At 43.4% G+C, this 17,580-nt stretch overlaps 1 protein-coding gene across 7 annotated transcripts in view; it reads right to left on the reverse strand.

The window, feature by feature from the left end:
• Nucleotides 1-466: 466 nt before the first annotated feature.
• Nucleotides 467-17,580, reverse strand: part of rnf220a (ring finger protein 220a) — a 288,419-nt gene continuing 271,305 nt past the window's right edge. For all 7 annotated transcript variants that reach the window (XM_028592718.1, XM_028592717.1, XM_028592716.1 and 4 more), the window contains 3 exons: nt 9,951-10,062; nt 6,194-6,268; nt 467-1,629 (listed from right to left, as the gene is read on the reverse strand). In XM_028592718.1, coding sequence (XP_028448519.1) covers nt 1,558-1,629; nt 6,194-6,268; nt 9,951-10,062 — 259 coding nt within the window. In that variant the 3' untranslated portion in view covers nt 467-1,557. The remainder of the gene's footprint in view (nt 1,630-6,193; nt 6,269-9,950; nt 10,063-17,580) is intronic.

The raw sequence follows: 17,580 nt of genomic DNA on the forward strand, positions 1-17,580 counted from the left end.
CCTCATCCGTTATAGCTAGAAAGAACATGCCCTTCGGGGTTGCCATTCTGGAACCTTTTTGCAGCATAGCAGTATGAGAACAATGGAAAAAAGCTTTCTTTTGAGACATGTAGGGGTAAAAACAAAACATTTCTTGACTATGATCTGAACATGATGTTACTCCAACTGAGAGGAAGCAGAAATGGAGGTTAAAAGAAGAGGCTCAGTTGGACATTGTTGCAACTAAAGAGCAGTCCCATTGTTCTGCTGGTTCGCAGTAAATCTTGGGCAATCGGAATCTCTCCATTCCATAAAACTAACAAAAGATCTTTCCTTGCTTCATCTTCTAGTTTTTCAGGGTACTCTGCAGAAAAATTACACCACCTAAATCTTGACCATCTAGTCTCGAGTAGTTTATTATTACTTAAATGTTTTATTCCTGTACAGTGAAATAACGGATCTTCAAATGATCTTTTTTTTTTTTTTAAAATACAGAAGGCTTCTTTTATTCCAGCCATTTTTTCCCCCAAACATCATTCCCAGACCCTTCCAACTTACAACAGGACTTTGATATTATATACTTCTGTGTGTGTCTGTTGATAGTAACGTGTGTGCATGTGTGTACATGTATGTGTGTTTGTGTGTGTGTGTGTGTGTGTGTGTGAACTCTATGTCATTTACACCCAACATTGTAAACATACATAGAACTATATTACATGTGCTTGCACTGCATCTTGGAGGGGGAGAAATTTTGGTTTACTTCACTAAAACACCACAAAAGAGGGGGTGGGGGGGGGGAAACAGAGATAGAAGGGCTCGTGAGGAGAAGAAGAAGAGGTGGAGGAGGAGTGTCAAACTCCTTTTCAAGGTTGTGAGGTTATTCTCAGTTTGGTTGAAAGCTCAGTTTTAGTGGACAGGCCCTTTTTTAATTCTCTTAAGCAACAGGGGCATGACGATATGATTTCTCTCTCTGGGATAGGTAACAACAAAGAAAAAGAAGCTTTCTGTCCAGTCTTCAGGTTAGAGCCTGTTGTCCAGCACCATTGAAATGTCAAAGAAGAGCTAGAGGGAAAAAAAAAAGAAGAAGTCTTTATATTCTGTATAACAAAGTTCCTTTCAGGTCCAGCTCCAGCAGTATGAAGCTACCAGGTCTCGGCGGGGTTTAGCTGGGCGTTGGGGGTTCTCCACTGATTAAAAGTCCTTCAGTGGATGATACCACATGTTACATGTACAGAGAGTCGTGAAAGGAAACAAGCCCGTTGAACAGTGGAATTGCAGGTCTGCGTCTTTTCAATTACATTTTTTTTTGTGTGTGTGTGGGTAGCCACGCAGCCAGCCATGGAGTCAGTGAGTTCTGCTCAGTCATTCCATTTCATCCAGTTTTAACCTCCTGAAAGAGCCAGTGGAGTCTCAAAGACAGCCGTCTTGTCTCTGTACGCTCTTGGAGGGTTTGGAGCTGGCGACTCAAGCCACGAGAGAGGAAAAAACAAATGAGGATCGACGGGGAGGGCGATGAAATCCAAGATGAGAGGAGGAATGGATCGGAAGGACGAATGGGCGGGAGGATGCGTGTGCTCTTTACAAGTAGACGCGCCTCAGATCTCCGGGTGAGGTGATGGTGTTGCATTGCGGGCACAGCTTCTTGTTCCCCTGTGGTAGATGGAGAGACAATAGTTAGCTTTGTTGCTTAGACAATGGGTTAAGCTCAGTACAAGGTGACATCTGGGTCACTCACAAATGCATTCACTCAGGATTATAGTGCAGCAACCACTCTCTTCATTTATCAAACTTTCCAGCTTCTCAAATGTGAGGATCAGTCCCGGTCATCTGATCTGATGATGGCGTATGAGACTAAAGGTTAAAAGGTACCCGGTGGAGTTTTTAGCGCTACAGAGCAATGTTTTTTTTAGGAGAGGGTCTCGGTTTTATTTGCACCATGCATCTTTGGAACCAACTCTTCCACAACAGAGCCGAAAGCAGCGTTCGTTTTGGTCGGACAAAACAAGCAATTTGAAGATGTTACCATGAGTTCTCAGACTGTGATGGGTATTTGTCTCTGTTCTTTCACATTTTATAGACTACAAACAGGTGGCAGATTTAGCACCAAGACAAATAATCATTATTGCTGTTGTAGAAGACACGTTGAACCAAGATCCTTCATTATCTGTGTCTTTTGACAGTTTACCAGTGCTTGACAGACCAGCCAAAATGTGTCATTAATATATATATATTACTACTACTACTTCCTCAATGTGAATGTAAGCCCGCCTGTTAGCAGCAGAGCAACATCTCACAGTCCTCCCATCAGCCCTCTTTGAGGGCACACTTTGCTTTGATAGTGTGCCATCTGCAGTAAAGCAGCAGGTGATAATATGCAACACATTCTGACTGGGTGGTCTCCACCACTGTCCTCCACCTCTCCGTCTCCTCCCCGCTGCCTCTTTCTACCAGTCAGCTTGTTCCATTTCTTGTGCTGGGTGGTTAACTGCTGGCTGCAGGCACATTCCTGCAGTTTTTACTGTGCTGCTTTTGCATTGGTTACAGATGTATAAATAAATATAACTGTCACAACAGATTATGTAAATAAATGAAGTAGAGCAGTACATCTGGTATTAACTAGGAGAGCTTCTTTTTATGTTATGAATAGGGTTGGGTACCGAGACCCGATGCTAACGACCGGTATCTACCGGACCGAATAGCAACGCGGATTTCGGTGCCTCGTTTCGGTGACACTTAAATGCCTGCGCTGCCCTCTGATGCTCCGAAACGGACGAGGCAACAGAAGCATCGCTGCATGTGACGCTAGTTAACACCACACTTGGCAGCAGGTAACGTTAGCCTACCGTAAGATAGCAGCTGGATTAAACAGTTAAACTGTGTGACAGCTAACAGACGTACAACAGTCTGCAGCTTAAGACCCAAACTAGCTTCACTACATGGCCACTGCCTGACCACAACACAGACAGGAAAATGGTGCGTTTACTTTAAACTGGTAAGCCTTGTTGTGCATTCAAAGTTATTGTAAAATACCCATTTCCCATCTAGTGGTTGTTTTTGTCGTTAGTAGTGAAATAAGTTGTTATAAGTTTATTGTTATTACGTTTTTAATAAATAATTTAAATTTGACCATATGGCCTTATTATATATTATATTATGAACAAGCCATTCTTTAATGTCGCCGACTGTCGTTATGTACTCCTTTTTCTTTTCTTTTTTTTTTTTAAATCTTTTTTAAAAGTATCGGTTCAGGCACCATTTATGCACCGCCACTGTTTTAAAAGTGTTTTTTTTTAGCACTGGTAAATCCAACCGATAGCCAACCCTAGTTATGAATTCTTACAGCTATGATAGAAGTCCTGGGCTACAAAACTGACCATCACACATCCCAAAGGTATCTCTTTGGTATGCGGACACTTTCATCAGTCCGCTGTATAATACTGTGTGTAAGAAGGTGTGTAAAACATAAGAGTGTGTGAGTTTAGTCCCCCCCCGAGAAATGCCGTGTGTGAGACATCTAACACAGGTACAACAAAATGCAGAGAGCTCATAACTGGAGCACCTAAAACTTCCGAATCCTTTCTGGTCAGTTACAAATGTACAGGTTCACCTGACCCCAAAGATTGATAGGCTTCTTTTCCTGTAAGCCACTGAATAAAGTCTTTGGAGAGGGTGCACAGACTTAGGTAGTCTGAAGGACGAACACATACACACTTGAGAGGACGGAGGTGGTGCAAGAGTCTGACAGATCTCACACATTCCTGCTAAGAGGATTTGTGGCTCCAGAGTACTAAAAACAGTCTCTTCATGTCACAAGAGAGAAGAAAGAACAAGTGTGGAGGTGAAGAAAGAGAGAAGAGAGGAAATATGAAGAATGTGTAGATAAGTCTAGGATGGTTTAAAATGCACGCACACAAGTTTGTACAGTAGCACTGGGTTTCAGATGTTTTGATACTGGTGCTGATCGAGTCCTCTTGTTTGTCTGCATGCCTGTCAAAGCTGTATACTTCTGTTTAGTGCGGGTGCTAAGTGTGTGTGTGCCCGTCACGCTGCGCTCCAGCTGCCTTGCTCATTAAAGTGGTAAGGGGCTGGGCTGACGTTAACTAGATTCCCAGGCATTTACTTTGATCAGCTTGGCCCTCCCGTTTATATAGCTGTCTCCAGGCTATGAGTTTAATGCCCCGTACATTAGACCTGTGATGGCAGCACACACTCACACACACAAAACACACACAAAACACACACACACACACACACACACACACACACACACACACACACACACACACGGAAACAATGGGCCTCATTCAAGAATGATTTCTTATGGTCTATTTTAAAACATCTAATGACAGAAAATTAGAAAACTCCACAAACAATTTATAAAACATGCACAGGTGGTTTTGTTGTACCCACATCAAGTTCTTCAGGAATCAGTATTGATCTTATATTGGATGTATGTTCCAGACAATCTTTAGCACATCTTAAGGCCCAATTAAACCTGTGTGGCTTTCAAATGACAACTGCAACTTGCTGGAAAGAATGTTGATCAAATGCCAAAATTGGTGGTGATTTTAAGCATTGTACTATCAAATATTGTTCACGTGCCTGGGGACTGGGGATGAAAATGAGCTTTTAGCCACATCTTTATATAATGCACCAGATTTCAAGTATTGGAATTTATATTTATTACACGTGGTCCCTTTCAAATAAACTTGTACATACAAATATCAATCCAAACACTGGGCAATTTTGGTACTACACCGGCCCTGATACAAGACTAAAAATCTATAGCCATACCAGTGGCCGGCATAACAGTAAAAAAATGGAGGATCCTTGATTCCTTACCACTAGTGGGGCAGATTGTAACCTCTGTCAGTCTTAGCTCTACACTGTCAGACTTCCATCAGCCAAAGCTAGAAAGTACTTAGATGTGCTTGGAGCTTAATGATAGTAAACCAACATTAGTTATGTTTACATTCAAGTCATTTATCCTTTTATTTATTTATTTGCTTGGTTAGTGTATGTTTTGTGAAATAGGGGCAGATTATACAAGATTAATCTTCTTTCTGCTCCTTTTCATTAAGGACTTGAAATTGTGTGTTTGCATTCGGTTGTTTGTTTGATGGATGAAATAAATGTATATAAATATAATATTAGGGCCATGAATGTCAGTACAAAAACTCATGGCAATCCCTCCAATGGTAGTCAAGAATTTCTTTGGGCCAGTGGCTTGAAAGACCTGCATCGCCATTTCTAGATCCACAGGATGCAGATCTCATGTGGTTAGTATACAAAAATACTGGAATTGTTTATTTTACGGTTGTCAGTTGTGTTGCAGCAGTTGCACACAATTGTTATTTTCTGCCCCTCTCTCTGTGTCTTTATTCCTGTACTTATGCTAAGAGTGTATTTAAAATTGCAAGTATAATATTAACAGGGACTAAAAGTGGGGAACTGCTTGATAGTAATTCTTGACGTGTGTTACAGCTGGCAACTGATGGTGTTTAATAGATGTGAGAAGGAAGAGGATTGGGAGAGAAAAGGTAATAGACAAGGATATACAGAAGACAGTGAGGTGAGAGAGAAAAAAGACAACAATGAAAGACGTGGAGAAAAGAGAGGTAACAGCAAAGAAATAAAAGATTAGACTGTTTTTCCTTCTAGCAGCTGAAACACTGCGCTCCATTTACCACATTAGTACCAGCTAATTACACATTACTGAATATATTAGACTAACTAATAACCAACAAAACCACTGCCTGTGTGTCTGTGTGTGTCTGTGTGTGTGTGTGTGTGTGTGTAGACCCAAGGCACTATGTAGAACTCATTGGTTGGAGGTTGGAGTTGACAACTTTATTCCAACATTTTAACAAGCCTTTTGGGGGCTATTCCATCTAAGCTTTTCCCTTACTGAGAACTGCAAGTGTTTGCATTGTGTGTGTGTGTGTGTGTGTAGAGTGAGAGAACACCTCATTTGAAAAATATTCCATTTAAGTTTCTCCCCATGGGGCACAGCTACAGAGAGGAGATCACTGACTATGAAAGGAGGCTGCAATAACTATATGTCATGAGGAGCTGTCCTGCAGCACAGAGGTGTGTGTGTGTGCAGCACAGAGAGGTGTGTGTGTGTGTGTGTGTGTGTGTGTGTGTGTGTGTGTGTGTGTGTGTGTGTGTGTGTGTGCATGCGTGCAGACAACTGTGCAGGGTTTGTACGTACCAGAGTCCTGAGCCAGCATTCTTCACAATGGACGTGCCAGCACTGGATGGAGGTGAGCGGCATCGTGTAGGAGTCCTAGGGACAGATAGTGAGAGTAAAATGACACCAAATTCAAAGGACATGCACACACCAGGTAACAACAACACTGGACATTCCCTGACCGACGGCACCAAACCACTAACCATGGAACGACACAGCCAGCAGCCACAGAACCACTGAGCAAGGCAGCATGGGGGGCAACTGAACCGGCAACCTGCAGGTCACACACACACGCACAGACACGATATCGGGCAAGCAACGAGCAGAGACGGAGGGAAGCAGGCAGAGGGAGGAGAAGAGGAGGGAGAAAGCCATGAATGAACCCAATCTGATGGGCGCCCTTTTCTTTTCCTCTCGAAAAGAACGGAGAGATGATGGAGGGGGAGGAGGAGGGGGGAGGTGGAGGAGGGAGGGAGTGCCTTACCCTCCGTAAGGGCTGTGGGAGGAGCCTCTTTATGCCGCTGCCGTAGCCACCAATCACAAGGCCCCTGTACAGGCAGTACAGGCCGAGGGGGAGGGACTTAGGCTTCCTCTCTCCGACCTCATTGGCCAGTGGCCGGGGCCCTGGCCACACCCCTAGGCTCTTGATCTCCGTGCCTGACGGGATAGCAGGCTTCCTCTGCGGAAGGGAGGGGTGGGGGTGGGAGAGGAGAGGGGGCGAAAGGTGGCAGCTAATCATAGAGGCCGGCTTGTACTGATCGCGCCCTCACAAACACCACAGTTCAACGAACACCCGTGTGGACACGCACGCGCGCACACACACACACACACACACACGCGAACACACACACACACACACACACACACACACACACACACACACACACACACACACACACACACACACACACACACACACACACACACACACACACACACACACACACACACACACACACACACACACACACACACACAAGAGTGTGTACAGCTTGGACAGCTGATTGACAAACTGCTATAAGAAAATGCTTGAGGAACTCTCCTACTGTGTTCCCACTTTTGTCAAATAATGAGAAATGGGAATGACAATGACTTGGCTAAGTTGCTGAAGGTCAATAGGAAACGGAAAGCTACAAGTCCGGCATCTCATTGGTTAGTGCAAAATGTAAGCATTTGTTTGAATTTAAATATTGAAATAAAAACTCATTATCCACTGAAACTGCTTACAGAAGAATGCCTATTTAAGGGGCTCACTGTGATGATGCTGACATGTGAAAGTTTATCATCTTACTATAACTGCGATAAACTGTTTAATATCAATATAGAGAAGAACAAACTTCAAGTCTAGGGCATGTTCCTTGTCAATAACCATTAACTAAAATTATAACTATTATCTATATATATTTTTTTTTTAATTGCTTTCATATGATTAAATGAACTTAACAAAGACATGGCTGTATTTCCCTTCCTAAGATGACCAGTAGATGGGGGTAGAAATCCACTGATGAGACCAAACCACAGCACTGAGCTTGTGTCAGGACCAGCAGAGGATAAAGCTCAGGCAACTTGGCTGCAACAGGAGAGCACTTGTTTTCTACTTACATACAACTACCTGAGCATTGGAAGGTTACGATCCATGCACAACAGGAGGTTGCAGTGGAAATCTCCAGCTTCTCTAAAATGCTTCCTGATTGCCAACAAGTTAAAGCATTCTGATGACTTTTACATCAGACACACAGAGACAGGGAAGGTGCGACGAGTGAAAGACAGACAGAGACCGATTAGAGGTAAGACATGTGTGAGTGTGTGTGTAAGCGTTGTACACATATTTGTGTTTCTCTGTATGCCTGAATGTGTGCGTGTGTGTGAGTGAGAGATGAGGGACAGTGACAGATGAGCGGAGAGGAGCCGTGTGTCCATGGGGCAGTGAGTGATCGATCGCTGTGCCTTGCCCTCCATGTCACCTCGGGCACCCAGCGACCTTTAGGAAGCGCAGGCGTCAGTAATTACCATCTTCTCACACATACGCGCGCACACACTCGCGCGCGCACACACACACACACACACACACACACACACACACACACACACACACACACACACACACACACACACACGATGCCGACGCTGCACTGTCCACAAGCTTGAAGGATGACACGATGGGTCCTTTACACAAAGTGGGGAACACAAACTCTGATGGGGGGGGCGAGGAGGATGCAGGTGCATTCGCATCTCAAGCACCTGATGGACATGAATATTGACAACGTCCCTCATCCTTCCTGATATTGTCATGGATGAACATGAGGCTTAGACTATTGATCTGGGAGTCCAATCAATCACCTACACATGCTGTAAAGCACAGACCCATCTTCACGCTTTACAATGCAACACTGTTGTTACCACTCATACTGGTGTGTCAACTAGACATAAACTCTTACATGTGCTGCCTGGTCCTTAATACATCTTATATATATATATTATTATATGGCAGAATCCTGTCAGTTTTCGAGGCCGTTCTGCATTCCCCACTGCAGTCTTTCATCCCAGCACACATTCAGTTTCAAAGCTTGCAAAGCCATGCAAGAGCATAAACCAACACAACACGAGCAACACCACCACTTGTACACTTCTAAAGCTACTTAGACACCCACAAACTGAGGGAAATGAGATGCATACATGCACACTTCAAGGAGTATCCAGCATACAACACAATACACTTCACATTATGTAACATGAGTGCCTGTTGCCCAAAGCGAGAAAAAAAAACACGGACACGGAACAGCCCATTATCACATATCTGGCCTAATAACACAGATTTTGGAGGATCCAGCCACTGGATTGAGACAGAAAATTAGTGTGCAACTGGTTGGAAATTTGCTAGAATGGAGGAGGGTGCGGTTCATTGAGCTCAAACAAAAAGCAGCATCCTCCTTGGTGGGTTTCCTCAGGGATTGTGGGAAATTAGCTACTACTAACTCTAGCACCAACTAGCAATCCTCTAATCCACACTTCGATATGCTACTACATGAAGTTTTAAGAATGCTAGATTTAGTGCCTCCTGACATAAGGCACAATACTGCCTTTAAAGGCTCTGACACACCAACCGGACGGCCGACCATCGGCAGAAAAGGCAGTCGGACTGACTGCCTGCCCCAGTTGGTCAAAAAAGTGCCTCGGAACACACTGAAGCGACACCGACTTGAGCGCATGTTCTGCGCGTGCGCCAGACGCAATATGTCTCCCTAACAGCTGGCGGCGCTAATCTGTATTGTCGCCCAAAAAATTAAAACCGGCAGCTGATTGGACGAACAAGTCACGTGGGTCTGGCTTCTCCCAAATTTCAAAGCCAGACCATCATGGGGGCTTGTTCGGAATACAATCTCGTATTTTACGAAAATTCACAAAAACGTGTTTCTGAAAACATTTTAAGCGAGAAATAGGCCATGCAGTTGTTGAATCTGTCTTCGTTTCAGATCGACAAAGATCGACAGATTTTGAGAGACTCTAGTCACGCTCATCCCGCTCGTCATTTCCGGGTTAGCGCTCCACCAATCAGATTGGTCATTGAGTCCGACTGCCCGCCTTCCGATTCAACATGTCAAATCAGCCCAAACGAAGGCCGACGGTTCCTCTGACTGACGACGGCACGGAACACACCGAACAGACTCGAGTCACCAACCTCGCCAGACTGTCCGACGGCAGATAATCGGGTTGGTGTGTCAGGGCCTTAAGGGTTGATGTGAAACCAAAAGAGCATTCATGTGAATGTTCTACTCACCATGCAGATGAGACACTTGTATCGGTCTCCTCTCAGTATCTGCCTCTCCAGCTCTCTGATTCGAGCCTTCAGAGCCTCCATGGTGGTAGCCGTTGACTCCTCCTCCGTTACCCTGGGGGAGGGAACAGAGACAAAGACAAGAGGCAGAGATGTTTACTGCTAACGTTATGACACATATAGTTAGGTATGAGAAAGTGTGTAACCATTGACAACATTAAGTCAAACTACAGTAAGAAAAATCATAACACTGTTAAAGGGGGAAGCAGCGTTCAGATTTTATGCTCCACATATTTGGAACAAACTCCCTGAAACCTGTAGGTCCGCTGCAACTCAGTTCTTTTAAATCTAAGCTAAAGACCTATCTTTTTGATGTTGCTTTTCTTTAAATAATCTATTTTATTAACTTTAATTTCTTATACTGCACTATCAATTTTATTCTTGTCTTTTAATGTTTTTAATTTGTTTATTATTGTTTTTTAATTGTTTTCTAACTGCTCTTTAATGTTTTATGTAAAGCACTTTGAATTGCCCTGTTGCTGAAATGTGCTATACAAATAAAGCTGCCTTGCCTTGCCTTAAAACCATAGTAGTGTTTCAGGTGGTTTTCGAAAAAGTTCTTTGTTTACACAGACAGAAAAACTACAGGAAATTGGCTAAAAGAATCTTCTGTCTCTAACCATACCATCAGTCTTGACACTCTATTGCACTCTTTTGTGACCCTACTATATCTAAATGTGTGTGTTCTTTCCGCCAATGGGAATTTCCTTTACTCCCATCTATCCATAAGTGTGTCAATTTCTATTCATAGCCAACTGATTATGGCCCTCTCTGCAGCGCAAACCTGCTCTGTGTCAATCTGTATGTAGCATGACATGCTTTTATTTAAAAAAATAAAATAAAAACCTTGACATTGTGACTTTTTAATGCAGCTTTATCTTCAAAAAGGCCCTATCTTACAATTTGAGCCCCTTCCCTTGCTCATTCCCACCATCTTTTACATTTTACTTGTATTCCACCCTTCAATTTCCCTGTTTGGACTTTAAGTAAAGTGCCCTGTCCTCATCGTTCATCCACTGCATCTAATCTCTTATGTTTTTCCATCTACCCCTATGTCCATGTATCCCTCTCAATTGATTTCCTTTCCTCTGTATTTATTTCCTCTTCTCCTCGTGTCCTTAGTCCATCCCTCCTTCATTCTTTCCACCGACCTCCCTTTCTTCCTGCCTCTAAGCAGCCTCTGATTAATGTGTAGCATGATAACAGAAAATGTGCATTTAACGCTGTCCGACAGCATATGAAGCAGCCATAACTAAATCAATATGGCCGACACACAGACCACAACGCTGCTGATGATGATTTGGAGCAGCGAGACGAGGCCGCACAAGGCGGCCCGTGTTTATTATGGCCATCCACTCGTTCTCTGGCAAGATGCAATAGCCGTGTGTGTGTGTGTTAAAATGAGAGTAAGTGTGTGTGTTTATGGTGATGTGGTCATTTTGCAGCCTGATAGCTAGCTGATCTATGGTATTGATCTGGATGGGGAAGGACAAGCGGAGAGAGGGAAGAGAGCAAAATAGAACGATAAGTGGCTGTGTGTGTGTGTGTGTGAGAGAGTGTCCTAGGATATGGCTTCATTTGCTGCATCCTCAAACAGCAGGCTACAGGCAAAGGAAAACAACGATGGACTCAATTTCCTACTTAGACAGGTTTCTGTAAATCCATTGTACTGTGCGTAATATGAGTAGATTTACATCTAATTTTCTTGATTCCTATCATCAAACAAACTCATTAAAATCAAGTGAACATTTAGACTTATTTAAAGATTGAATTAAAATTTGGAGTGTTTGAAAAAGTCTGGTGATGGCCATGCAAACCAGCGGACTTTAAGCTCCACTGTGGAGCTGTGCAGAGAAGCCTTATGTTTGCAGTGAGTTCAGTTTCTTTTTGGCACGGACACAGCTGTAGTTCTACATTCTTTGTTATATCTCTTAAATCCTGCGACAATTTTACAACAAGGTATTCCCAGATTGTAATTTGGCCTCATTTTAATTGGCTGGCAGCTCCTATCCCTGAAATGTACCCCATTCCATTAAGCTATACGTTGCCAAACATTACAAGTGGCAGGAATTTTGAGGTATAAGTTTATATAAATATAAATTTTTTTGCGCAATTGACTGATTGATATCTTTAATTCAGATTGTTTATGGTTGGAGCTGTAACGAATACTCTATTAGTCAATCGAAAGAAAAATAATCAGGAACTATTTTAAAAATCGATTTAACGTTTAGGTAATTTTTGTGACACAGAGCAAAGGGTCACAGGTCGGGATTCAAACCCAGGCCCGCTGTGAAAGGTGCAGTAGGTAAGACTTATAAAACTAACTTTCTGTCATATTTGCTGAAACCGACCCTATATTTGAGTAGAACTACATGAAACAGTTCATTAAAAAAAATGTCCAACTGCGTGTAAATCACTGCTCATGCACACGCATTCATTCTCCCTTGTGGGGGGAGGGGCTTAGGAGACCATTTTGGCCTTTAGCGGAAAGGGGGGAGGGACTGAGAAGTTGTCGACGTTCAAGTTTCATTCTTTTGCCACCACAAAAGCAACACGAGGTTTTGCTTCCCCCATGAGAAAAGTCTACGCGCTCTAGCTCCTCCCTGTAACCCCATCACCATCCCGTGTCTATAAAGACCTAGTTGGGACTCCTAGACTGACTCGCCACTCCATGCCCTGTAAACTGCTTTACCCTCTCCTCTTATTAGTTCTGAGCTCGTAAAAAGCCATTTAGCCTTGATTAGCCTGCTAGCTTATAAAGCGGCAGTGGACTCTGGGCTGGACAGGACTGGATGGGGGTTGTCCCTAAAACAAGGCTGTCAGTCTCTTGTAACAGCTCCATTAAAGCCCTTTGTCGCTCAGTCGAGCACACAACCCTGCCAAGGGGCTCTCCTTTCTTTGTCCGAAGTGAGTTAGAGAACGGAGGCGGAAAAGAAGTTTTACTCTTAAAAAAGGATTCTCCTTTTCTACCAACAACACTCACCTTTCTATTGTCCTTTCTATCTCTACAATGAATATTCATTTAGCACAGCTGATTCATAGAATACAACATTTGAAAAGTTGTTTAAGTTAATCTATCTTTATGCGCCTGTGGCCATCTAAACAGGGGGACAGGGAGGTGGAGGGGGGAGCAACAGGGGGCGGCGGAGGTGCAAAGATTTAATGGAGGTTAAAAAAAGAGCAGGATGATTTCACAGGGCCAAGGAAAGGAAAGACAACTCTCTGGGGGTAAATGTGACACACAGAGAGATAAACTGCCTCTCAACCAGCAAGAACCACAAGTAAAAATCCTTGAGTTTAAGCCCTTTATGCTGTGCTGTGTGTCACTGATTTAAGCTGGCTCAGGGGTTTTCAACCTTTTCCGTCTTGGAGCCAAGAATACAAAAAAATATGTCTGGCTTAGCAAACATGTCAAGTAGACTTACAGAAACAAGCTAACAGTTCAATTTGGGTTACAACCTAAAATGTAAGGTATTCAGTTTAGTGTCAGGAAATATACAAGAATCGTCTGTGTGAGTTGGCTTCTATTCAGCGTAGCAGAAAGTTTCCATGAGTGTGGGCCCCAGGGGGAGACTTAAGTCATTTACACTGCTTTAAAACATATATACGGAACACACATTTCATCCTATTTTACACGGTTGTATGAATGCAGGTTTTGGTGGTGATACAACAATGTGACGTGTGCCATGTCATGCTGTTGCAAAACTAAAATGGGTTAACACACCAAAAGTTGTGAATCACACAGTGTCACCGGCTTGGGGTTGAAAACTCTCAACATTTGTAAGGAGCTCAAATTAGGAACGACTAAAACTCAAAGATTCAATTTAGACCTGTATTAGCTGAGAAGGCAGAAACACGACACAAACAACTGTTCTGTAGCTACAACCTGAATGTAAGATGAGCGACATATACAGTATGAAATTTTTATTATACTGTATATGTAGATACTTGCTCCAAATACTGGAGATCCTGGACCAAGAACTCAAATCTGTGTATTTTACCAATCTGGATCTGGAACGAGATGGGAAAAAAAAAACTCTAAACCCAAACCTACAGTTCAATCTACATCTAATACATAACGTCCTGGACTCTCGGCTGAGTATATTTGTCTGTCAGTACACCAGACTGAATATGTACGTCTGTCTCTCCCCAATTATGGCTCTGGGTTTGTAGGTTTTAACTGAAGATGTGGCCTTGATCTAAAGGGCTGGCATCGCAACAAACCCGAAAAACCAACACTGAAATACAACTTCCAACATGCAGCTACTCCCAACTTAGTTCCTGGCCCACAGGGTTTTTTGAATGGTGTGTCCATGTATGCATGTATGTGAGTGAAAGAAAGTGAAATTGCAGTGCATTCCCATCTCCAGTCACCCCTATGGCGACAAGCAAGAAAGAAAGCCTGACAGAGACAGATAGATGGCTGTGCCTCCCCTTTATTTAGCGCTCTGTCCCCAACGTGTGTGGGGCTATTTCTCATTTCATTAGTGTGTGTGTCTGTGTGTAGCTGAAGACCTACAACATCCATCTCAATCAGCCCCGTGTCTTAATCTACTGTCTACCTACATTCTCTCTCTCTCTCTCTCTCTCTCTCTCTCTCTCTCTCTCTAAAATTATAAAATGATGTCACAATTAAATTCTAAAAACACAATATTCTAGCAAACATTTTATCCACTGGGTACGGAAATAAATCTCTCACACGCAGGTGCTGTGAAAATAGCAGCGGTAAATCCCTTTAGAGCATGCGGCACCCTGTTAACCGAGGCCTTAACTACACTGACACACCATGATAAAACATTTAAGTCACTATTGATTTCCCCTGCCTCAGCCCGATCTCTGTGTGTGTGTCTGAGTGTGTGAAGGTGTCAGATGGCAAAAGGGAAGCGGCGGGATTTTGTACCTGCCTGAGAAAAAATTGAGACAGAGGACGGGAAGAAAAGAGAAATGTGAAAGAGAAAAGAGTGAGAAAGAGAAAAAGAGAGAGAAAGAAAGAGAAGAACCAGAGGGGAAAAGGCACAGGAAAAGGCAGTGAATGGGCAGTGTGTGTGTGTGTGTTTGTGTGGAGGGGGGGATGGAGGGTAGAAATCTAGCTTCATCACTTCCAAATTGAGGACAGATTCAATTATTTGCAGAAACCACATGGAAATCTCTGTGCATTGTTCCAGCTGGAGCACCAAATTTGGCAGCAATCACATTGGCGGCATTGGAGGGGCCATTTATCTTGGAGCGTCTCAGGCGTTGTACATGTATGTATATATATATATATATATATATATATATATATATATATATATATATATATATATATATATATATATGTGTGTGTGAGCTCATTTATCTTGCGGGGGGATTGAGCAAGGGAACGAGGACGCCCCGGGAGGCGACCAGATCATTACCCATCTGGGATCAGAGACAGAGAGATTTCACTAACGCTGCTCTGTTCGCGCACACGCGCTTACACACACACACACACACACACACACACACACACACACACACACACACACACACACACACACACACACACACACACACACACACACACACACACACACACACACACACACACACAGTATCAATGTAACGAAAGGAGACAAATCTCATTTTCATTTGGGGACGGAGGGGCACAGAAGCTCCACAAATACGTGCATTTATAGCAAGCGGAGAAGAGTGAGACAGGGAATTGTTCCAGCCAGCTGACTGCTGGTTCCACTGCAATCATTCAGCATCTAGTTGGCTCTCTTTAAATGGATACTTAGATTAAGGCATGTTGTGCTGCAGGGGGCCACTAAGACCTCAGCCAGAACATCATGTAACCACAAGCACACATGCAATTTCGTTCATGACAGTCATAACATCACATTTTCTTGGGAAATTCTTAGAATTTAAGGTAGTTTTTGGCAATGAGCTTCAGGCGAGAAAGAGGATTCCCACAAAATTAAATCTTAAAGATTAAGTTTGTTTCCAGAAGATATTCCCCTACCGACATTAGTCTGATGTAATGTATGGTCGGTGGCAGGAAAAAAGAAGCCAAAAAAAAAAACTAACTGCAGAAAGTGACAGCTCTGAAGAGGAACTTGGACTCACTGATGACGGCTAAAACTGTCCATGCTATGCAAACAGAGGGTGATGAGGGTGCCTTTTCCTCATCAGAAACATACCAACTATGCATGTGTGGGCACAAGTGAATAAATTAGCCCCGCCTGACCACCTACATCTCTGTCTCTCAGACACACACACACACACACAATAAAACGAGGACGATCACAGCACACACAACTTATTGAATGCATCCCCTCGCTTGTCGGTCACACACACACACACACACACACACACACACACACACACACACACACACACACACACACACACACACACACACACACACACACACACACACACACACACACACACACACACACACACACACACACACACACACACACCTCTCTTGCAGTGCCATTTCTGATCAATACACTTCAAGCTGCTCTGCTTATTCACCAGCTATCCCATCTGCTGATATGTAATATGGGGAACACTCACACTGAGTGTCGATTGATTTATTTAAATGAAGCATTTATCGGGGTGGCATCTAGCTCACCCAGTGGGAGCGTGCGCCCCATGTAGGCTGAGTCCTTTGCAGCGGCGCGTGTTCGAATCCGACCTGCTGCCGTTTGCTGCGTGTCATCCCCCGTCTCTCTCCCCCTTTCATATCTATCCACTGTCGCAATCTGATGAAGGGAAAAGCCCCAAAAAATAATCTAAAAAAAAATGAAGCATTTATCGCGTGCAGCCTTCCCAGAGGTGACGGGGAACATATAATACATGAATACAGCACAAATGGTGATTTCAATAATACTTTTAGTAAATATACAGTTAAGACAATTCTGTAATTTCCTACTCTGCTAGCCGATGCAGCCTTGACTGAGGTTTCCAATAACAGGAAAAACAACGCAGTGAACACTCCAATCATTTAAACCGGAACATTTTGCCTGAGGAAATTGACTGAAGAGGGAAAGGTTACTAAAATGAGATGAGAGTGATGCTTTTTAGGGGGGTATTCTTGAAAGGCACTTCAGGTGGACAAAGGAAATCACTTTAAGAAATAGGGTCTGGGATGGAAGGCAACAAGCAGACTGACCCGAGCTCAGTGTGTGTGTAATCACATGGGGCAAAAGGACAGGAGAATATGCCAGACATGCAGAAGCAACCAATCAACCAAATCCCTCTCTCTCTTTGCCCACAGACTTCGCTCTCGCAATGAGCTGACCTCTATTACCCATGCAGGAGACAGTGTGTGTGTGTGTGTGTGTGTGTGTGTGTGTGTGTGTGTGTGTGTGTGTGTGTGTTTACTTGTGGCAGAATATGGATGAGGAGATGGAAATAAGGGAATCACAAAGTGCTGGCCTTTCACACACTGGTGTTCTAATGAATAGGGCAGCTGTGTATGCTTGTGAGGGTATGTATGTTTGAAACACAGCTGAGCGAGGACACTTTTTTTTTTAACTGTCCTATCCAGCCTCCAGTTGCAGTCATATTTCCAGGTCATTATGTCTTATTTAGTATTTCTGCT

The sequence above is a fragment of the Perca flavescens genome, chromosome 12, assembly GCF_004354835.1.
Source record: "Perca flavescens isolate YP-PL-M2 chromosome 12, PFLA_1.0, whole genome shotgun sequence".
NCBI classification, from domain to species: domain Eukaryota; kingdom Metazoa; phylum Chordata; class Actinopteri; order Perciformes; family Percidae; genus Perca; species Perca flavescens.